This window comes from Buteo buteo, chromosome 21 (assembly GCF_964188355.1).
Source record: "Buteo buteo chromosome 21, bButBut1.hap1.1, whole genome shotgun sequence".
Taxonomy (NCBI): Eukaryota; Metazoa; Chordata; class Aves; order Accipitriformes; family Accipitridae; genus Buteo; species Buteo buteo.
In genome coordinates this window covers 1,514,357-1,537,477 of record NC_134191.1, presented here as the reverse complement: position 1 = coordinate 1,537,477, position 23,121 = coordinate 1,514,357, and the positions used below count along the sequence as shown (strand labels likewise).

The 23,121-nt window shown below is 43.1% G+C and overlaps 1 protein-coding gene across 2 annotated transcripts in view; it reads left to right on the top strand.

The window, feature by feature from the left end:
* The window catches only part of GRM7 (glutamate metabotropic receptor 7), a 308,320-nt gene that overhangs the window by 227,599 nt on the left and 57,600 nt on the right, over positions 1-23,121 (top strand). For both annotated transcript variants that reach the window (XM_075052544.1, XM_075052543.1), the window contains exon 8: positions 11,108-12,043. In XM_075052544.1, the coding sequence (XP_074908645.1) occupies positions 11,108-12,043 (936 nt within the window). The remainder of the gene's footprint in view (positions 1-11,107; positions 12,044-23,121) is intronic.

Here is a 23,121-nt window from a genome sequence, read left to right as displayed (position 1 = left end):
ATGTGGGAAGTTCTGGTAGAGTCAGTGGGCACATGCTAAAAACTGTGTGCTGATGGCTTGGGGCTCTCATCTCACTGTGCCACGGCTTTATTACAGCTGATAGTGTCCTTTGTCCTATTTATCATGTACTGCTGCGTTTGTGTACCGCTCGGAGATCTTCGGGTGGGAAACAGTGTGGGAGTCAGCTAGACCATTTTAGCCTTCTCTGTTAGGAGTCATACAAAAGGCAGCCTTAGCTAATTATTTACCATATACCTCATGACATTTAAGTTTCTTATTTAAATTCTAGCTGCAACATGGGTATATTTGAATTACGATTCATGCAAACATATCCAACCAACCTAAAAAGCAGAAGAAAGTAAAGATCTGAAATACCTGTGATTGAAGGGAACTTTGTTAATGCTCTTTCCACCAGGATAGTAAAATATTGAACAGTTTTTCTTATACAAGTACATAACTGGGCCACCTCACTTTGAAATGAAATCTTTCTTCTTTTCCCTTCTTGTTCTACATCGCAGTATATATGAATCCTGTTGTGATCAGACCACTCCTATGGAGATCCTGGTGTTTGATGTGCATGGGATGGCTGGGGATGCAACCCAGTCTGGTGCTTCAACTCTCTAATAACAGATGCTGAGTGCTGGGCAGACCCAGAGGTGGGTTAAGTGGCAGTGCCGTGGTCATTTGGGCACGGTGACCTGTTGTGTGAAGAAGCATATTCCTCACTGCAGGCTGTTCTTGTTCATCAGAGGCACCAGGCTTCATTTTCAGCTGTGTTTCACTGAAGATCGTGACACTAAATGAGAAGCTAGCTTATGCCAAAAAGCATTAAATTCTTAAGAGAGGGGTGTCCAGGCTACTATTTCCATAGGTCTGCTTTCATTGTCCCAGTTAGTAGCCAGACAAGCTGTAAATTGCTCCTTTAATTAAGCAGTTTATCTCCTTATATATGACAAAAGAAAGATCCGAAGTTGGCAAAAGGTTATGAGCAGTGAGATGAGTGGACGTTTTTTCAGGCTGAAATCGTGGCTTATGAGTTCTGCCAGTGACACCTCCTCTGAGCTTTGCCGAGTGGCACGACCACCCTGCTCCTGGTCCCGTCTGCTAAAAACATACAGCTTTTTAAAAGGGCTTAATACTGTTTAATGGACTGCTTTACATAAATTCCTATGAATGTACATAGGCACGTCCTCTCTAAATACCTCTGGGTCAAAATCCTAATTCCTACTGAGTTTGTGCAGTCATTAATCAGGAAGAAACATCCCCACTTCTCTTCAGGAATATAGTCTGTGTCAAGGCGTCACTATTTTTGACCCACATCCTACAACTAGTTTTTCTAAGAAACCTGTAGCTGGCATATCAATCAATCTAAAGAAGTGAAATGAACTCTGGCCACGAGTGTGCAGAGGATATTGCTCGCATCTCCTTCGTCCTGTGCATGCCGTGTGATGTGAGTTCTCTAACAAGGCTAATGTGTGCGGAGTTTGATGCAGCTCTGTAACAAGGCTAATGGTAGTGAAGTTCAAACCGGTTTGGCAAATTACTGAGCTCGGTTCAGCCACTGGGACTGGATTCATGGCAAGAAACGTGACAATCCCCACGTGTCCCTTCGCAGAAGTTTGAAGAAGCCTCAGCGCTTTGTGGTGTTTCGCTCTTTCCTAGCGTAATGGCCTGAGGTTCCTTGGAGCGTGGCTTCCAGCGAGGACAGCGTGCTGGGGTGCAAGCTGGGAAATGTGCTTCTGATGTCTTTTCTGAAGATGCAGATGCTAAGGGTTGGAGTGACACTGCATCTAGCGCTAAGGGGCATTCTTTGGATAAAACGTGGCATAAGAGGGGAATGGCAGGAGTTTTCTCAGCCTTGAGGTTGCACGGGTTTTGTGTCCTTCTGAGTAAAGCGCATACATATCTTGCTCGGCACAACATGGTTAACTTCATTGTGGTTTTGTTTGGGGATTCTCATTTGGCCCATTAGTTAAATGATATATTTAAACTAATATAAATATCAAATGATGAGGGAGAGTGATCCTCTCCTAGAATATTTAGCTCTGTAGATTGAATCAAAGAAAGAGTCCTGACTTAGCAAGTTCGTTTGTAAAGGTGAACCGAAAGAGTATGTGTAAAAAGCATTTCTGCATAGCTCTTATTTGGAGTGCTGCATGTCCTTTATTCCTTATGGCTGCTGAGGCACAGCATTTATTATCTTGCTTGTATAATCAGCTTTCAGACACTGCTGTGAGTGAAGGCTATTGTATTGCTTATTAGTAAAAAAAGTGTGATGCTTTCAGTTCTGTCTATCACTGCCAATCTTAAATCATTGATCTTTCCTCTCTACAGATACCTGAGCAGAATATTTTTTGAAACATTTGCAAAAATGTCAAAAATACCTACCTGTTTCTGAGATGCAATCTAGAAAAAATTACATTTTTTCTGAGTAATGTGAAAGTGCTGCTCTCAATCAAGGATCAGCGCAGACCTTCATGGCAAGGAGCTGCCTTTGGTTATGGTCAGTAAAATCCATCTTCATCGGGCCAAGCTAGAGGACTTTGAAAAATCATGCTTTCCATCTACTCAGTACAGAGTTCCTTTGGCAAGTCTCATGGAGCACCCTAGTGAGCATGGTCCTGAGGTTATTATTTTTCATAATCCCTGCACCACATTAGTTAGATCTTTCCCCCCAAAGAAGTTTTAACAGTGTTAGCACTTTTTAGGGTAAATTATCCCTCATAGCTGTGTCTCTTGAGTAACCTGCTGGTGATTTCAAGGTGATCTCTAGTATAATTAAACACCAATCTGTCATTCCTCACTGAAAGAAAGCTCCAATTGAAATCAGTGGGAGTGTCACTTGATTAAGGCATTCTAGGCTGGTCCCACAGTGAGCTGTCATTTTCCCCATATCAAGCTGCAATCTGCTGTGTAAATATCCCCTTAATGCCGTGCAATAGGTTTTCCTCCCCCCCCAACAGATGCTTTTAGAGCACCCTTCAAAAAAGCAAAAAATCAGATAATTTATGCTACGCAGGTTTGCACTGTGCTGGGTTGTAGCAGGAATCGAAGGAAAGCACTTGGAGACTGAACTTTCCCCTAAAAATACCTGTTGTTTTTTGAGAGGAGGGAAATGACTGCAGCAGAATGAACAGCAATAGACAATGAGGGCTGGTTTTATTAATTTTAAAATGATTACATAATATTCTGAAATTAAGCCCAGCATGCAAGAAAGGCAGTGTTGTTCCCGATGTGGGAGATGCTATTTTCTGCATGTAAAATATTAAGAGCACCATAAGCTTAGCCTATTTTGTGAAATATGGAAGATGACTATGAGACTGCATTCTCTTTTGACCAGTTTGACAATGAGATGTGCTGGGAATGAAATGTTGGGCACAACACAAGAGGTAGCAGCATAAACCCCCAAACGCCCTGTTGTTCAGTCCTTGGCTTGGGGCTGATTACAGATACTCTAATTCTAAGCCACTTAAGGATGAAAAATTGTCTTAGATTACCTCTGCTTGCAGAAGATAGATTTGCTCTAACCTGTTAATTTAAATAGATAAAAATTGTGTATTATAAATGCACATTTGGAAGTACTTGCTCTTTTTTAATTAAAAAAAATTATGTAGGGGATGCAGGATGAATATTGAAGATGCATGGTCCATCCCCTTCCATTAGTGAGAAGACGACATGAAGCTGTAGTCAGATATAAAAGCATTAAAATAATTAATTTTCAGTTTTATTGTGTGTCAACAGAAATGTATGATAATATGCATTTTTGCAAAAATTGTAGATTAAGCATTTTTCTCTACATCGGTGTTGTGCTAAAAATGTCCTTGCTTTAATGTAGAACAAATAGCCTTCGGATCTCATTAAAGATGTTATTATAAGTGCTCAGTGTAACTTGCTTCTGGTGTCCTTAAAGCAGGTAAGATTGGTAGAAAATGATGACAAATATTAAATGAAAGAAAAAGTAAGATTAGGAAAGGAAAGAGAAAAATAAATGAGGTTTATATGTAGGTTAAGAACTGCTTATTATGAGATCACTGAAAAGGAGTTACAGTGTAGGAACAGAAGTGATGTTTTTAGTTGAAGTTTAAATCATAATTAATTTAACATGTTAAATAAAATGTGATGCAGATGCAATGCAGATTTTTATACCTGTACCCAAATACCAACTGTCCTTTACTCTAGGTGGCAAGAACCAGTGCCAGGGGAATTTTTACCCATGATAGGTAACATGCAGCTGAACATTCGGTGCGAGAATAGCGGAGCAGGAGGGAGTCTCTCCCCGATGCACCTGCAGGTATTAAAGGTGTTAAAATGAAATTAGAGTTTTCCCACTAGAGAAAAATGCAGATAGATGACTGACCTCCAGTATTTCTCCAGTTTAAGCCTCCACCAGCTACCCAGTGAAACACTGGTACGCCAGCCCAGAAGGCACTGGGGATGCAAACCCCCGGTCTCCCAGCGCCGCGCAGGGTGCCAGGCTTCGCCGCCGCCGAGCAGCCCCGTCCCCCTCACACGGGAGTAAACGTAGGAGCCGGTCCCGCGTCTTCCAAAAGCTTTAAGGGAAGTTACTTTCCGCACACGTTCATACAGCGCTTTGCGCTGTGGGATCCCTGCCCACGCTGGGGCTTCCCAGGAGCTGTCACAACATTAATGAGAGGAAGAAATTGGAGCTGTGCGGTTCCTGGGTGAGACTGATCCTGGGGGCATTTTGCTCCTTAATAGGTATCTGAATCAGCAGGTGTGAAGCTGAGGGTCTGGCATTATGGGAATGTTGTCACAATTTCTTGACAACGCTTCTGATTTGTGCTGACAATGAAAAATTGCAAGTTTTTTGGCTGGAAGACTTGGAGAAGTGATGAGTTTCCAACACCTTGAATTAGAATGTTGTGATTTGCTTGTCCTGTGTGTGTTTATGGACAGGACACTCTCTGTTCCCGCAGCTGTTGCTGTTACATTAGGGCAGAAACAAGAAGGACAGCAGTAGGAGAAACCAGAATAAAAAGCATATAAGGACATTTAACTTCTGTTTATAAAGAAGATAGAGTGGAGGGATTTAAGATAATTAATGCAGCAGAGCAAGAAAATTTAGGAGATTTTGCTTTTCCTCTAAAATAGCTTTCTTTTGAAGTTTCCCAAGATACCTAAAAACATTCACTAGCACAAACCACATCATCTCTGGTGTCAGGAGGGAGGCAGCGCTGGGGTTGATGCTCCATCTCACTGATGAAGTGTTCCTGAAAGTAGGGAGAAAAAACAGCTGTCGCGAGGCAGGAGTGAGCTGCAGAGCTCAGGACCGGATTTCGGATGCTCTGTGGGGAGCAGGGGTGCCCGGGCTCTGCCGGGGCTGCAGCATACCCGTCCCAGCAGAGATGCTCTGGCAGCCGCTGGGGATCAGGTTTACGCACTGTCATCTCGGGGTTTGGGGGGCTGCTGGTTAACGTGTCCTACTTCTGCCCTGCACGGATTTTAAAAGCCGCTTTGAAGTAGCTGGATTTTGACTTTGATTTAAAACATGAAAACAGAAAGAAAATGAAGAGGCAGGACCAGAGCTCAGTCTTTACCTTGGTTTGGGGTGTCGGGGTGTAACTGGGCTCAAACTGGTGCTGAGAGCACTCGGGCTAAGCGGGTGACTCCCGAGCCAGGGGGTGCGAGGGCAAGCGGAGCCGGGTCCTACGGAGGGGCTGGGCTGGAACCGTGGCTTCGGTCCCCGCAGGGAGGGCAAGGGATGCAGCGGCTTCTCAGAGCTGGTACGCTGCCGCTGCGGAAACAATCATTCTGTTTGAACAGAGTTTTTGTAGTTTCTGGGGATTTTTTGCACTACCCTGAAAAACGTGTTAAGCTTGCACTGCTCAGAATGCAGTGATTTGTTTGTCACAAGCAAAAACCATCGGGATTTTTTGTCTCCATCACCTTGCAGGCTCCACGCTTGTCTTAAGGCTTTTCTGTCAATCGCCTGCAGGAAGTGCAATTAAAACAAGTTACAGTGAAACACGTTATTTGCAGTGTCTGGGCAAGTCACTGGAGTAGCTTTGCATCCTTCTCTGGTAGTTTGGCTTATCGTTGCTGTTATCTGTTGAAGGGATTTTAGTTGATATTTTGCAGAAGGCCCTGTTGACTATGTGTTATTGACATATTCTTAGCTTAAAACTATTATCATGTTAAAGCCCTGGATTTAGAAACTAATTACAAGACATTAATAGCTAAGCCCTAAAAGCTAAGTCATGCAAATATGTCTATCTGTAAAGTTGAATATACAAAAAACTGTTTGAACTGCTGACTTAGTAACTCAAGTCTAAAAGCAATCTGTAAGGTGGCAATAAATCTGAGCACAATCCTCCGCACTTGTTTTCTACTGTGTCCATGAAATTAATGGCACAGTTGTTATGAAAGTCATACCAGGGATCATGGCTATTTTTTTCCCCAAGTAGGTTAATTATCACTAATGTAATTATTTTTGTACTGATTTTTATTTTAATCAAACATTGCGTGAAACAATTTAGTTCAGAACAAATAGCTTATTACAGAATTGTTTGTGGTGGTGAGAAAAAAAGCAGCGATGTTTAAATTATACACATATATTGAGTTACTTTATTCATTAAAATGAACAATTATGTTAGGCCTTATGAGACAGACTAAGCATTTCTTGTTAATGTTTGTTCTGTAGTGAACATAATGAGAATTTATATTGGAAATGGATCCCATCCCTCTAGCTTGAGGCATTTATGAACTGGGCAATACGTAGGAGTTGGGAGAGCTTGGGGAAAAAAAAAAGTCAGAGTTAACCCCTAACCAAGGCATGCTGCATTGCCCTGTGGTTGTGGGGAAGGCACTGGATCTGGGAGGGAGCTTTTTCTTTTCTTTGGGGGGGGGGTGTTTGTTTGTTTGTTTGTTCATTTGGGGGCTTGGGTTTTTTTTTCCTCTGTACTGTGGTGGTAGGGCAAAACATAGTGTCCCACTGGAACATGGTGGCTCTAGTCGATCCAAGTACCATGGAGCAGGGCCAGCTTTGAAGTTCTTTTTTCATCAGTTGTTTTGAATGTCCTACAATGAACCAGTTGTGGCTTGTTTGGTGGGGGGTTTTTTCCCATTTATCAGATCAGTTCATCAGTGCATGAACTATAATAGCATGAGTCTGCACATTATACTGTTGAAGATGTGCCACTTAACATGATGATAAATGGATGATGGGTAGATATGTCATTTTTCAAGACATTAAACACATGTGTCTACAGCATCTAGTGCAGTCTAGGTTTTGCATCCTTCCCAAATCTGGCAGAATTGTAGTGGAGGTGTTCATTGTGTCACTCGGTACTGACTTGGTCAAGTGATAAGATCAAGATGCGACATTGTTGGATAGCTGCGAGTACAGCGTGTCTGGCTACATCTGTAAGTGGTCTTGGTTTGGGAAGATAAATTCCCTAATCCTCTGTGTGCTATTTCTACATATGACGGAAATGGAAGGTTCTACGTAAAAAAGCAACTTTTGCATTAATTGCAAGAGTACTTTCTCATGATTTATGAAATTGTTCGCTTACTGCTTTCTAGATTATGATTAGCATTTTCAGATAATCACTTTCTGATTATGGGATAAGACTTTATTGTATTTGCTTATAGAAATGTAGGATTTGTAAGTATATAGCACTCTTCCTCCGTGGATCTCACAGATTTTTATAGGTCTTTGTTATAAATGTAATTGACAGTACCTCCAGCTTATAGGTGGGAAAATTGAAGAAAATATGTGAAGTGCTTTGCCCAAGTTAATCAAATGGGCCTGGGGGCAGGGTCAGCAAAAGAGCATGAACCTCGTGAGTCCTGAATCTGCCACTTCTCTAGTTAGTCTTGTCATCTGTGTTTTTAATAGATGTGGTTTAGTTATGAATCTTGGTGGACAAGGTTGGATGTGCGTTGAAACAACACTCTTGGAAATCATCATCCTCAAACCCATTTTTACTTCTGTCACATCTCTCCTTTAAAAATAGGAAGTAATGTGCAAGAAGTTTAGACTTGTCGTGGCAGTCTGCAGCTCTGTTTTCTGTGGCTTGTATCTCCGAACACTGCTCGGACGTTCCCGCTGCTGGTTTGCCATCGGTGAGAGCTGGGGCAGGACGCGGCAGTGGGCTGCGGCTGCGTCCCACGGACACGTTAAGAAAGAAGCGATGAAACCAGTGCTGCGATTCTTGCCCCTGAATGAAATGTTCTGCTATTTTGTTTTTGTTGAAGGTCCTCTTACAGTAGTTGTGGACAAAAGTTATCCTTGCTGTTTTATCAGGATTTTATGATCCTGATCCTGAAACTCTGAGCTCAAAATCTTTAAGCAAGCGGTTTGCTGTTCATAGTGACTAAAAGTCTTGGGGAAAAAGTCATTGAAGATAAGCAGTTATAGATTTAAGTAAATGCAAGAAATGGCTGAATATAACAATTACTTGCCACAATAGAAGTCTTTTTTAGATTCCGTTTTTCAAAAGCTAAATTATTTCAAGGAAACTGCACTAAAAGCTGGAAGAAGGAAGGAGGGGACAAGGGCGACAGAAAAAAGTACGTCAGGCACAATTACTCAATCCTAAAGCAGCCAAATACACGGATGAACATTTTATTGCTTTTGTTTGCATTTCTGAAAGGAGTTATGAAACAATAATTTATGTCAAAGACAAAAAATATTTCAAAAATGTTCTCTTCTGAGTGGGAAAAGTGTCTCTAGCTTGACTTGGATTCTCTGTACAGAGTTATTGTGGTGTCGTCCCAGGAGACCAGAAAAAGGACTTTCCATAATTTTGCCTGATCTTCTATTTATCTCTTTACACATAGAATCTGTGCAGAATAAAGTACCTTTAGGCTGTCCCAACTATCCAGCAATGCCATGGGATACTTTTGAGAATATGGAAATTCATCCTTTTGTAAATCATAAGGGGGGGATATGATAGCACATTAATAATTCTGTTGTTCTGTGAGATATTAGCATGCAGAAAATTGATGAAAACCCTTTCATCACTGCAGACTGGGTCAAAATCCATACAGTTAGGATGCCTTTCTCATTTCATATCATTGCATGCTATAACAAGGTCGTCAATTAACTTCTGTGTTTAATAGTTATGATAGAAAGTGGAGGCTCCAGACTGGATCGGTATGTCTCACTTTCTAGCTGTACAGGTAAGTTGTAGTTATGCTGTCTTGGTCTACTTTTGAAAAGAGCAAGGTACAAATCAGTGATTAAGAAGAGTAAAAGAAGAGGCAAACTGTCGGTCACTTGGTTTCTTAAGGAATTGTCATGAAGTTTTCACACCTGTTTTATGGGTCGGAAATCTTGGCCCTGGTTCTCTTTACTCACTGTCTCTTTGGTTCTCTTTCTGGCTGACAATATTTATCGTGCCTCTGCAGTGAGTAAGTTACACGGACACGTGCCAGCTTACTCCAGCTCTCTTGTGAGGCATACGCACAACCTAGGAATTCAACTCAGGTTTGTAAAGGGCTTGCTAGCCTTTAGTTGGAGCAGTGAGGGAGTCGGGCACAGAAATGGACTTCCTGGCTCCTTATGCATACTCTTCAGTAAGACCAACCTACCATTTACCAGTGCAGTTAAATGAGTCTTTGTATTCTCCTTTATCATCAGTATGCCTTCGGCTTCGGTAAGCTACATACCTTCAGCTCAATGCAGTATGAAAGAAGAGTTCGTGGATTTTTAATTTTTTTTTCAGAATAAGTTGTGAATATTGAAGGTTAATGAAGTTTCTCAAGCAGTGGCAGACCTCTAGAATATCTGTTATTGAGGGATTATTTTTATAACATTCACAGCAGAGACTCTTGGTAGTATAGTATTTGAGCAGTGTGTGACTTTAGGGTTTTTTTCAGATATATGAAATAAAGATTATACAGGATCTATTTTGAATTAAATTAGGAAAGTGCAACTTAATCCTTCAATTTAAGACTTGCAAACCCCAGTCTTCCTGTATACCTTAATAATCAAGGCAGCTGATTCAAGAAACTCATCTTAGAATTTTTTACTTGTAGGGAAAATAGTGGAGCTTGTAAGCATTTAAGTAACCTAAAAAAAAGAGCTGAAATTGTGTTTTTAATGCACTTATTCACACCTATCCCAGGAGATCAGGTTTTGTATTTGGAAAAGCCATACATATACACACACACACACACAGAGCAGCTATCGGCGCCACCGAAATTTTGCTGGGCAGCTGAGTTGGTAAGTGATGCAATGAATTGGCACTGGGAATGTCAGGACCTTCCCAGTGGTTCTCGTCTGGACTATTTCAGGGGGGCTCCAATGCTAAACCTCCCTTTTTCTTGGAAACTGGTTAGTGGCTTTAGTCTGGAATATTTTGAAATGATTTGTGAGTCTAATTTTCTGCAGCCCTTGGGAGCCTTTGTGCACATACTTTGGAGTTTAGGTTTCTTAAGACTGCAGAGCAAGTGAGACTTTCCATTTATTTAATATAATCATTTCTAATTTGCATTCCCAGAAGCATGTCTGGTGTTTCAAAAGTGGAATGTGACTTTGAAATGAAATATTATCCAATTATTGCATTTTTCATTGATGACTATTTTCTTTGTCCTTCATATTTCTTATGTGGCTCATACTGCAGATCTTGCCATATTCTCACTGATTCCATGCCCTATATAGGACACATTTCCACCTCATTTAAAATATTAACCTGGTCAGTTGTAGTTCCAAGAAGGGAGATCTCTTGTTCTGGTCTCAGTAAGAAGCCCCAAGCTCTAGGTGCGTGGAAGGCAGTTTTGTGAATGTAACTCCTGCCTTCCCTCAAGCCATTGCAGTGTTCTTACTAATGTTCATGAAAAAAGGAAGAGGTTTGCACTCCACTGTTTTATCTGATGTTGTGTGTCATGCCACCAGAATTAACGACTAATAAAAGTGAAAAATGAAGGCAGTAAATACAGTCATGCTTCAGAGTCCCATGCGAAGACACTAGTGTGTGTGGTTCCTGGTGCTTTTCCAGGAGTCTACCACGTGTAAAGTTTATCCATTTGGTTTTTCTCTATTGTAGGTTCCCCTTTGGTCCTCCCTGCTTCCATTCCCACCCTGGTTGTCTGACAGTAACCTCTAAATAACCAGCCTCTTTCCATTTCACATGTCTTGCAGATCGATGAAATGCAGTGGGGCAAAGGAGTGCGTGAAGTCCCATCCTCGGTCTGCAGCCTGCCTTGCAAGCCAGGAGAGAGGAAGAAGATGGTGAAGGGGATGCCGTGCTGCTGGCACTGCGAGCTCTGCGACGGCTATCAGTACCAGGCGGACGAGGTGACTTGTCTGCTCTGCTCATACAACGAGCGGCCCAACGAGAACCGAACGGGATGCCGTTCAATACCCATCATCAAGCTGGAGTGGCACTCGCCCTGGGCTGTGATACCCGTCTTCTTGGCTATGCTGGGAATTATCGCCACCATTTTTGTCATGGCAACATTCATCAGATATAACGACACTCCCATTGTCCGGGCTTCTGGGCGGGAACTCAGCTATGTCCTGTTAACAGGGATATTTCTATGCTACATAATCACGTTTCTGATGATCGCCAAACCAAATGTTGCAGTGTGCTCTTTCCGGCGTATCTTCTTGGGCTTGGGGATGTGCATCAGCTATGCAGCCCTGTTAACTAAAACAAACCGCATCTACCGCATATTTGAACAGGGCAAAAAGTCAGTGACTGCACCTAGGCTTATAAGCCCCACATCGCAGCTGGCGATCACGTCGAGTTTGATATCTGTTCAGCTTCTAGGTGTCTTTATTTGGTTTGCAGTTGACCCACCCAACATCATCATAGATTATGATGAGCAGAAAACTATGAACCCTGATCAAGCCAGAGGAGTTCTCAAATGTGACATTACGGATCTACAAATCATTTGTTCCTTGGGTTATAGCATTCTTCTAATGGTTACGTGTACTGTGTATGCCATCAAGACTCGGGGTGTCCCAGAGAATTTTAATGAAGCTAAACCCATTGGATTCACTATGTACACTACCTGTATAGTATGGCTTGCCTTCATTCCAATATTTTTTGGCACTGCCCAGTCAGCCGAAAAGGTAGGTGAAAATGAACAAACGTGCTCCGATGTATCAGGATTCATTGCAGTTATAAACTACGCACTGATGTTCAGCTTTACATAGATTTTAAAATGAGCTATCCAGTTAGCTCATTACTGAGACGTGTGCAATATATAGCACTATTCTCCTTCTCCGTTTAGCTATTCATTTCATAAACTGGCAAATGATCAATAGCAATCATATTAGCCATTAGTTTTATTGTTGCATCCATTTCAATTGTATCTTTTCAGTAGGATAAGTGGGAATTAGCTGTCATATTGTCCAGAAAGAGGCATCTCTTAACTAAATCATTTTGAATACAAGATGTAAGCAAAAAAAAAAAGTCAAAAAATGGTCAAGTATACTCCTGTGCTTCTGGAGTTCCGCACTGAGGACAGTGTGTAGTCTGATGACTGCTCTGCTTCACAAACAGCAGCGTGAGGGCACCTTTACACCGCAGGGTAAATAGTCTGTCCTGAGCTCCAGCTGCTGAGACTAGACTGACACTGCATTCTGCACGCGTTATTTTTAAACTAGCCCAGGTAGACTTACTCTATAGCTCATGGCAAGGGTATAGCCAGAGTCCTGGACTGAATGCCAGGTTGCCTTTCTTAGCAAGTGGGTCTGCTTCAGCCCATGTTGTTCATTCGCCAAAAGCCAGTCCAAAGTGTTACACTTATGTGACTTAAGAAAAAGCATCCAAACACTAGGATCTAATCCATTAGTTGGATTGTTACAAAAATGAATTATTGCAAAGCGCCATCAGACTCAATTAGAAGCTGGCTTTGAGAGGCTTCAGATGCTGCAGAGGAGTCTGCAGTGTGTCTGTCCCAGGGCTCGAGTGCCCATCACATCCATCCTGCGCTCACAGCCGCTCAGGCGCTGGCAGCTGAGCAAAGGAGCTGGGCAGCTTAGGGAAATAGGCCCTGGCAATCAGAGCAGATGGGCATGTGAAGAGATGCAAAACTTGGTCAGCTTTGGGCTTTGCTGCCAACAGAAATCAGGTTTAAAGCACTCTGTAAATATATCGAATCGGCTCTGCTGGGACCCGCAGTTAGCTGGGATCCCAGCCCTGTGTGTTGCAGCTGATGCTGCGATGATGGTTTGGGTACAAACGTTAACAGCCTCTCTTTTGTCTCACACAGCGGAACAAGGAGAAAGTCACTCCCTTCTTCTCATGATATTTGTTGGTGGGGATGGTGGCCTTGGAGGAAGCAGGCTATAGTAAACAGCCAGAGGACAGTACGATTCATTTTCCAAAAGTGTTGGAAGGTCTATTGGCAAGAAAAAAAACTTTTCAGATTTGCCCTTAAAGTGTTTAAAAAGGGAGAACCTTAGCTGCTCTGTGTCTTTTGAGTAAACAGTATTCAAGAGGTGAAAAATCAATCTACTATTACAATGTGTAGGGCTGAATCAAACTGTGAGTGACTGAACATTGCAACTTCAATTACCTCCTGGGTCTCGGGCCCCTTCTGCACGTTCCTGTTGCTGCCCAAGTGGCTCCAGCTAATGCTCAGTGGTAGAGATCTGGTTTTACTTCCCTCTGAATCTTGTTTGGAGATAGCTGTAATTTCAGAGTGATTTGGCAAACACCTGCAAGCCTAGTCTTCAGGGAGAAATGAAAATACTAGGCTGTCCTGAACAGCTGTAAGATCGTTTTACCCTCCCCAGCCCAGGGAAAATCATTGCCATGTCTCCTTACCTGTGGCATACTCCGGCTGAATCTAGGCATCGTTGACCTCACCTCAAATGCTCTCCCACAGATCTTGCGTGGATTTAGTAGCATGTTGTCAGTTATCTCCACTTACTGAACCCAGGCTTCTCTGTGCAGGAAAGAGCTTTGGCTTCTTGCTCCCTTTTTTTTTTTTTTTTTTTTTGCCTCTATCTTCGTTTAACATTTGTTCTTTAATGCAAGACTTGGGCAAGCTCACCGCTGTGGATAAAATTATTGCATCTTTTAAATGAGTGAGCAAATTTCAGATCCCAGCTAACACGTCTCATTTTGTGCCAGGGATATAATTTCCAAATTTGCAGTTGTTAAAATTACGGGTTATTGAAGTAAAATTGCAGGAAGACAGCAATGTCGTTGGGGCGGGTCCGTGCTTTGGCTAGAAGTCCCTTCCATAGGAAGGTGCCTGCACCAGAGCTTTGTTCTTTGCAATTCAGGACACTGGTTGTACAGAGATTTGCAATTGTTTTGGCCTCAGTTCACGGGTGGAAGAGGGAATTGCCCAGGAGGAAGCAGAGGTTATAGAGGTTTTCACGTATCATCTCACCTCTGCAATGGGCTTTACAGGCAGCCGTTGCATCCCTAAAGGGAATTAATTTCAACTGGAAAGGAGGTCTGCCAAGTCTTACAAATGCTTCAAACATCTCTGCTCTCCCTGTCAAGGGAGAGATAAGAAACAGCATAAGCAGCTTTAAACACAGTTGGGCCCGTTTATAACTTTGGTCTGATGCAGGGAGTACAGTGCAGCTTTTGTGCTCCCTGCCTGGGAATGCTTTAGGCCTGCAGGTGACCAAGATGAAGTGCTTTAAATTGTTGTCTGCAAAGATTTAAGCAGGTGATAGAAAGACCCAAAGAATTTCAAAGGCTGCTGCCAGCGTTCAGAATCATTCAGTAGCAAAAGCTTTAGGTTTCCATGTGGTCATAGAGCTGATTTACCCTGTACTTCTTTGAAAGTGTAAGATTCTTGTACAAATTCGTGTAGGACGGCAAAAGAGATGCTGATTAACTCGATTTCACACAGAGCACAGAAGAGGGTACTGGGCGAAGGAAGCAGCCCTTCCCTTTGCTGTGCTCCAGCGCAGGGGAACAGAGCCGGTGGCGCTGGCCGCTGCTGCTTGGTGCAGCCCTGGCGGGGGGACGCTGCGGGGGGACAAGGGGCTTCAGCACCTGCTGGCCATCACAGCCCAGACTCCTCAGGTGCTGCGGGGGCTTATTGCAATTCTGTGGACTGAAAGCTGCGATGTTTTGTCCAACGAACCGCCCAGCGTGATCGTACCTGTGCAATGGGCGTGCACGCAACACGCGTGAATGCACTTACGTACAGTGAATGCAAATGCACTTGCGTACAGTGAATGCGCTTACGTACAGTGAATGCACTTACGTACAGCCGCGATAGCTGGTGTCTCCATCTGCCCCAGCCCGTGGCGGTGGCAGACGTTGGCTGTAGCAGGTTCGGTCAGTGTGCTGTCCCGATGGCTTTGCTGTTTGGGCTTTTTCCCCCTTCTGCCCTGCACAGAGATCGAGCTGCAGTAGTTCTGCTGCTTTGCTTGCTTTTCTGTCTCTCTTATTTTGAGTGGGGGTGAGGGGATTGTACTTTTTGGTGATTGCTAGTGATTTCCTGTCAGATATTTTCTGTGGAAAATATTGTGCTTAAGCTTAGCCACACAGCTCTTTGCTGAAATGGAAATTGCACCTGCTGAAAATCTCATGCAACACAATCTTTTAAAGTGAGAAATGGTGTTATATGTAATGTTGTGATTCTCATTGTATGGATTTATTTTATTTTATCAATAAATACAAGCATAATGTTGTTTTGTAGAAAGCATATTGAAAATACCTACCTTGTTCAGTGTAGAAAATAACAACAGCAACAAAAAAAGAACTAGAAGTATGCTCCAAGTAATTCATAAAAGGCAAATAATTCAAGCAGTAGCATTTGCAGCAGACTGGAGGGGGGTGGTATGGTTTGAGAAAGGTGAGATATCGGAGTTTGTGCTACAGGATGGAGGTAAAACATAAGCTGTATGGGTGGTGGCACATGGAAAAAGCAGATTCCTGACCTTTTCACAGCTTGCATTTACTCAGCCGGTTTCTTTGTCCACTATCTAAAAATTCAGAAAACACATGGTCAGTTATAATTTATAAGCTTGGTTTGGTAATGCAACGTGTCGTTTCCTAGTGGGTGTGGAATATGGTTGTCCTTACCACGTTTCACCTTTCTTTGGGTTTCTTCGGCTTTGATGCAATGGTCACATAGCCGTTGCCCCATACCTGGGAATCGCTGCTGTTGTCTAGGTTTTGGGGGTTGTGTTTTGGGGTGGGGTTTTCTTGTGTTTTCCTATAACTATCAGTATATATCCTAAACTGCTGATGTAACCTTCGAGGTCCAGGACACAGTACTGGGGACTGGAACCGTGCCATGTCTTTGCTCAGAATGATCCTTCCATTAGCATTTGGTAGAAAGCCACTAAATATAGAGAGGGATCCCAACAGAGAAGAGGGGCTCACTTACTGTTCCACTCTGAGCAGCTCCTAACGACCAAAACCTTCATCAGCTGAAGGGTCAGTGGGGTTTTGGCGTTGAGGACAGGGGACAGTGCCCATCCCTGCCTGCCGCCCAGCTCCCACCTTGGCGTTGCTCAGCTTGTTAACCCACACGTTTGGAGAGGGACGGTAGGGATGAAACGCTGCTTTTACGCTCCTGGTGTAATTGTTTTTGACAACAAAACTATTTTAAATTCTCGGCAGATGTGTGGGTATCTTATCAGAAACAAAGTGGCCTCAAAGAGCTGTTAAACCAATTATAGGAGTCATAGCTCCACGGCAGAGTCAATACGAAGTGGCACTTGAAAAGAGCACAGATTGCTCTGTAAGGTCAGGCGAAGCACGGCTAAATCAATAAGCCAAATTGAGTCAAAATTTTAGAGTACGAAAGTGAAAGGACGGGAAGGGGTGCAGGTGGTGTGGGAACGCGTCCTGCGGCAAGCTGCGCCTCGCGCCCTGCCCCGCGCAGCCCTGCACCAGAGACTAATTAGTCCCTGCAGCCTCTCGCTTGGTTGTTCATCCACTTTTACTTTGATTATCTGTTTCTGATTTAAACTCATTTCCAGAGGCAGGGCGCTGCAGAGGGGATTGCCGGGGCTGATTGGGGCCAGGTCCCTGTGCCCTGTCCCTGCGTGCGGCGCGGGGAGCTCTGCCGTGCTCCGTCTCGTGTGGTGCCTCGGGACCCCCGGCTCACGCTGCTGCTGCTGTGGGGATGCCAGGTTTGCTCTTTCCGTGGGAAGGCTGTTCCCTGGCAGCACACTCCTGCTTGGGCAATGTTTTGGGAGATGTGTTGAGATTAACCTGGTTTCACGAAGTCACGCGTTTTCATTTCTTGGGGGGGGTGGTGGTGTTTTTTTTCTTTTTCCTTTTACAGATAGTGCGCGGCAGAGCATGTGATGTGCTCTAACACAACTTGAAAACATCACTTCATAGGTGGCAGTAATAGTTTGCTTTTTTTATTATTAGTCTCTCTTGTAATGTAAATATTTTTAAAACTTACACCATTGCAGATTTCCAGAGGCAATACTTTCACCGTAAAAGCAAAGTGAAGGGGAAAAAGCATCTGTAGTTAAATCAATGTGATATGTAGAGTTCTTAAAATACTGGTTTGCTTTCTCTGTGCATAGAAGTCAATTTATTGTTAGGAAAAACAATACTTTTCAACACTTCCTATTACCATTTTTTTAGCCTTTGTCATGTAACGTAGTTGTATTTATGATTAAGTGAATATGAAAAGATGGCTGGGACAGGCGGATAGAAGTACGACTCCCAGACCCATGCGTGGCATCCTCAGTCGGTGCCTTCAGCAGCAATACAGACAGAAACTGGCCTTCACCTTCCTCCGACGGAGCCACCACGCAGCAGCTCTGTCTGTAAGACTGTCTGTCCGGCAGTGTGTCCCCAGCCCCGGGGTCCCTGCTCACCGGCACGTGGTGGCCAAGTGGCAAAGACAGGCAGCAGAGCCTCCTCACAGCCTGGCGGCAAAGCCTAACGAGGCAGGAGCCTTCCCAGAGGTGCTTCGTCCCTCTCCTTCGCCACGTTTGCAGGAGAATCTCCCAGGAAGGAAGCTGAGATAAAAAGCACATCCCAAAGTGGAAGTAAGCTTCTAGAAATAATCTCTTCTTTTAAAAAAATTTGCGCAGGAAGGATGGATTGGGAGACTGGAAATGCCGAATTTGGGTATATTGCTGGTGGTGTATGGAGATTAATAGGGCAGGAGGAATCGCCTGTGGGTTTGTGTTAAACAGCTTTGGTTAGGGTGGGGTTTTGTCTTGCGCTGTGTTCTCCCTTTCTTCGAACAATGTTTAGCTCTAATTATGAAGGACTATGAGATCACAAGCTATTTTCTTCTCCTGTGGTTATTTAGTACTACTATATATATATATACACTGTTGCTTAAATTAAATTTCCTGAATCCCTAGAATGTAATACTGAAAAATTGGTTCCCTTTAATGGCAAACCTGAACATCAATCTGCTTTATGTAGCAGGCATGACAGTATCCACTTGGGTACTTCGCTTGCCCAAAACCTAATGCTGCTTTGCATTACTGTACAAGCACGTTTGGCATTTTACTCAGACTGACGGCATCACTTATTAGTATGTACAGATGTATGGCTTCCTGTGAGCGTGCTCTTCAGATTTTGAAGGAGGAGTGCAATTTGGAAACTCGCCAGAGCTATAACCATTAGATTAAAAGAAATCATTGTCTCTGCAGGTTTGAAGTCCATATCTGTACTCTTTAACTATGTACAGATGTAGTTGTGTATGTTGAATATTCTCCTAAGATCTTATTTTCTCAAATTATGTCATTGAACTAACATAGAGGGATATGTCATCATTATATTTTTGTTTCACAGAGATTTTATTGCCTCATAGCTGTGATTACTCTTATTTAGTAATTGCTAAGATTAAAATAATACATTTCTGGATATTTCTACAAGCAAGTGATAACTGTCGACATGCCTCCTGAATATATTCTCCAAATGGGATTTTTTTTCTTGAATTATTTTCAGGACATTTTTCAAGTTAAAACAGTTACAGTCATGACTCTGACTGAGTGATGATGGTTTCTCAGCCAGTGTGGTCTTCCTGCTTGGGAGCTTTATTCATCCTGGAATGAAGAGAAATGGGGAAAAGTTGACCATACAGTCATCATCTTCCATCAGCTTATTTTTGCATCCAGATTGCATGACCCTTTGGTTGTAGGGCTGTTTGTTTTGGTTTGTTTTTTATTGTAATACAACCACTATGAAAACTGAAGTCCTTAATCCCATCTACTCTTCCACCTTCCCTCTTCAAATCAATAAGCAGCATAAGTCAGGTATATTTGGCAGCAACATTTTTACTTATTGTGTTGAGTGTTACATAAATACTGTAATTTGAAGGTACATGCAAAGCAAATTCTTATTCAGATTAAATAATGTCACATTAACACGGTAGCACTTCAGTATATGTTCTATTTTTTGGTGAAACTAAGTTACCCTTCAATTCTCTGTAACACAAATACCGATTAACCAGGTAGGACACACATTTATTTTCTCCCCTGGGAAGGCTTGAGATGACAGTTGCTATAGCAACTCTACATATGTGGATTTTGGAGTTATGAGGATTTTAATGCAACATTTGCTGGAGTTTTATACTGTTGGATGGTGGAGAAAATCAGGCTTTGAGGCTCACAGGGAACGTGACTTTGAATCTCCCATAATCTGGGGCTCATAAAAGGACAGTTGTGAATTGTAGCTTTTGTTTAAAGAAGCGTTCTACTAGTAGTACCGGCATAAAATTCGCTAACCACAAATATTAATTTCTGTCATTGATATGCTTTCAGTTCACCCATTGCTTCATTATCTTAGGGATCTGCATGTTCAGATGCTGAAGTTCTTAATTTTATCCAGCCTCAAGATTGTATCCCTGACAAAACTATAGATTGTAAGTATCTGATATTAGAGCTGTCTTGAGACAAGCCTGAACTGAAAAGCAGCTTCACTTAATTTCAGTTAAGGCCCTTCAGGCTGGAGCTGTAAGGTCTGGAGACGCTCCAAGAACAGAGTATAGAATAAAGTCCACTTTTGTGGAGTATTGGGCTATTCACAGTGAGTACATAGCATTTCATTTTAATTGAGGGGAAAATTAAGTGTTCTTTGAAATCGAGAAATGAAATAATCAGTGGAATTTTTTTTGGTGATAACCTTTATTACAAAAATGATCCTGCTGGCATATATTTTTGTCAGGATATATAAGAGCACTACCGTAAAAGTATGTAAAAAAACCTTGTGAATACCTTTAAGTGTCTATAGAGTTTCAAAGTTAATTTAAGCAGAACTAATCAAAAATCTTAAACGTCTAACTTCTCAGTAAAGTTCTCAATAAGATTTCTTTTATTACCTTCTGCATCCATTTTGTTTTCCAAGTGGAAAGGGATGCTATTACTAGTCAAAAAATAGCACGAAAATCTTGTAATATGTTACTGCTACTAATGAGTTAACCCTAAAATAAGAAGTCAGTATTTACATAAATATCATTGAAGCAGTAAGTGCTAAAGGAATTTTGAGTTCTGGAGTCATCGATCTTTTGCCACACTCTTGTTTCTCTCTCCCTGGTGCTTTGGTGGGAGGTTTCTTCCCTAAACAAACAGACACTCACAGACCCACCGCTTACTGAATATAGCTGGCTTATGACCTTTAGCAGCTGCTTTTAAGAACTCCTACGGGAGAGTACAGCTCAGGAAAAATATAATATTACTGACTGGATTGCTTCACAGTGTTTACTAATCGCTTCAGGGAGTAAATGGCCTCATCAGGAATACCTGCCCCCTCTCCCTCTGCTTAGTAGGCTGCTGTAAAAAAAATTTTGGGGAAAAAAAAAAAAGGAAAATAAAAAAAAAGTGAAGCAAAATTATAGTGGCCTAACTTGGGCACCTGGGATTTCTGGGTATACCATACCCTACCACTTCAGTACAGTGGGGAGAAGTGTGGTTATCTGTCACTTCTTGACATGACGGGAAACGGCTTCGGGCCCACGAAGAGAAAGCCCAATTAAAGCTTAGACAGAAAAAGTTGTTGGACTGGTTGATGCCAAAAAGGCTGGGAGGTTGATACTGCCGGTGCTCTCCCCTCCGCGGTCGAGGCTGGGGGATGATCGAGTGCTCGCTGCTTGGGTGGGCGATGCGGGGGCTGCTGCGACCTGGTGCTGTACCTGCTCCCGTGGAGGATGAGCGCGACTCTCATTAGCAGGAGACGGAGCGGGTGAAGGCTGTTCGCCTCAGAGATTCATGAGGAGATGCACGACGGCGGGTAGATTTACTTCTGGGTGGTGGTTGTATTTTTAAGAAAACTTGAAGCTCTTTCACTTTGTGGTTCTGCAGGATGTGCCTGAGGCAACATCTCTAGAGAAGACAGGCCATTTTATAATTTCATTGCCTCGTCTCAAGCTGTACATGGACCTTGCCTCTTGCCACAGGAGAGCTGTGCACGGAGAGCAACGAGCGCGGGTTTGTCTTTCTGCACGGCTGCCCGTGCCCCGACGTGTCGGCCCGTGCCCCGCGCCGCAGGAGGACGCGCTGGTGCCTGCAGGGCCAGCGGGTGCTGCGGGGCGCCTGGGCTCTGGCCGGGTCGGGACTCGGGGGGCGGGCGGGGGATGCCAATTCCTCAGCTGCGCGAACTCCTGAGTGCTTTCCTGCAAAAGAGTCCGCGGCGTTGCACCGCACCGAGTCGGCAGCATCGCATTGCAACCAGTGCAATCTTTCTGCTGTGACTGTGAGCTTCTATGCAGCTTTCCCCAGCTATTAGAGATGGATGTAAAAACATCTAATTTATCCCGAGACCTCACTGCCGGCGGTGCAGGTTTCTCCTAGGCAGTGGGCTAGAGGTGCTGTGTGCGGGACTTGGTGCAAGCACTTGGCTCGCTGCCGTCCCGGGGCATTCGCGTTGCTCAGAGGTGGGAGCACGGAGAAGAGCTGCTCTGCCGCAGAGCTCAGCCCGGGAAACAACTGCTTTTTCTGCTTAGGCTACACAAGCAATGCCGTGAGGCATTGCACGAGTGAAGCCGGGTAGGTGGGGTCTTTGCAGAAAGCAATACAAAAAAAGGAGCAATCGTGTAAGAAATGGAACCTGGCTCTGGGATAGCCAAATGTGATCTCGCTTCCGCTGATGGAGCTGCATTTCTATACACCGGATTTGACACTCGGTATTTCAAAAGCACTTTGAGTCACTTTTGTAAAGCATTAAATATTTCCTAAAGTTTTGCTACTCTCTGAAGTGAGACTAAAATGGTATATTAATGTGTGTTGCCATGAAATTCCTTGTAATTGCATTTCTACACTGGGTAGAAAACAATGAGCGGTGGGAAAATATCTCTGTATATTTAAATGTGTTTAAAAGCTTTGATTTTCACTTATTTCTGGAACTATATAATGATTCTGCATTTTTATCCACCACTAATTTGTATAATGTTTAGCCAGGCAAAGATTGGAGTGTTTCAGAAATGAATACAGTAATAACAGTAATAACAGTTCCTTGCATGCAGAAGAAACCTGAAGCACTTTACAGATGGATTTAAAAACTGCATGTTAGAAGCATTGTATCAGCTAGCTTGTAGGTATTTTAGCAGCACTCAGAAATACAGCTTAAGGTGGGCAGGTGCGTGTCATTCTATGCATGTTCTCAGGGTGTGTTCACCACAGGGGTATGCAGAGTGCCCTCCACGACTGCATTAACGGTGTCGTCAGGTGGGGAAGACGGGGCAGTTCAAACTGGGCAGAAAATAATCACCCAGGATTTGGCCAGGGTGTGGGAGTCGACACCTGTGCTCTTCAGAGACATCTCTAGCGACTGCAAGAATGAAGACATTTTGGTGATAAATATATTACCCACAATCATATTCCCGAGTCAGGACTCTTCTGGAAGAGGGATTTCTACCCACACTTGATCCTGTCTGGGAGATCTCCCATCCGAGCATCTGACTGTGCTCAGAACCTTCTAAATTCAGCCAAGCCAGTAAAAGGCTGTAGGATTGCTAAAACTGCAGGTCTATGTTGTCTGTATTGTCAAGGCAGGTATTTAAAGCTAGGTAACAGCACAAGTGCATACTCTGGGTGAAATAAGAGATGATTAGAGTAATTAGATCCTCCTCAGAAGACCATAAATTAATGGTGATTATGATTCTTGAAACAACAGAAGCATAAGGTACATCTAACATTGATCTGTTTTATCACATTTGCTGCATTGTAATGCTCCTTTAATGTTAATATATACTTCTGTAGTAAAATCTAATTGAAAACACGGAGCAGGCAGAGCCCAAGGCCAC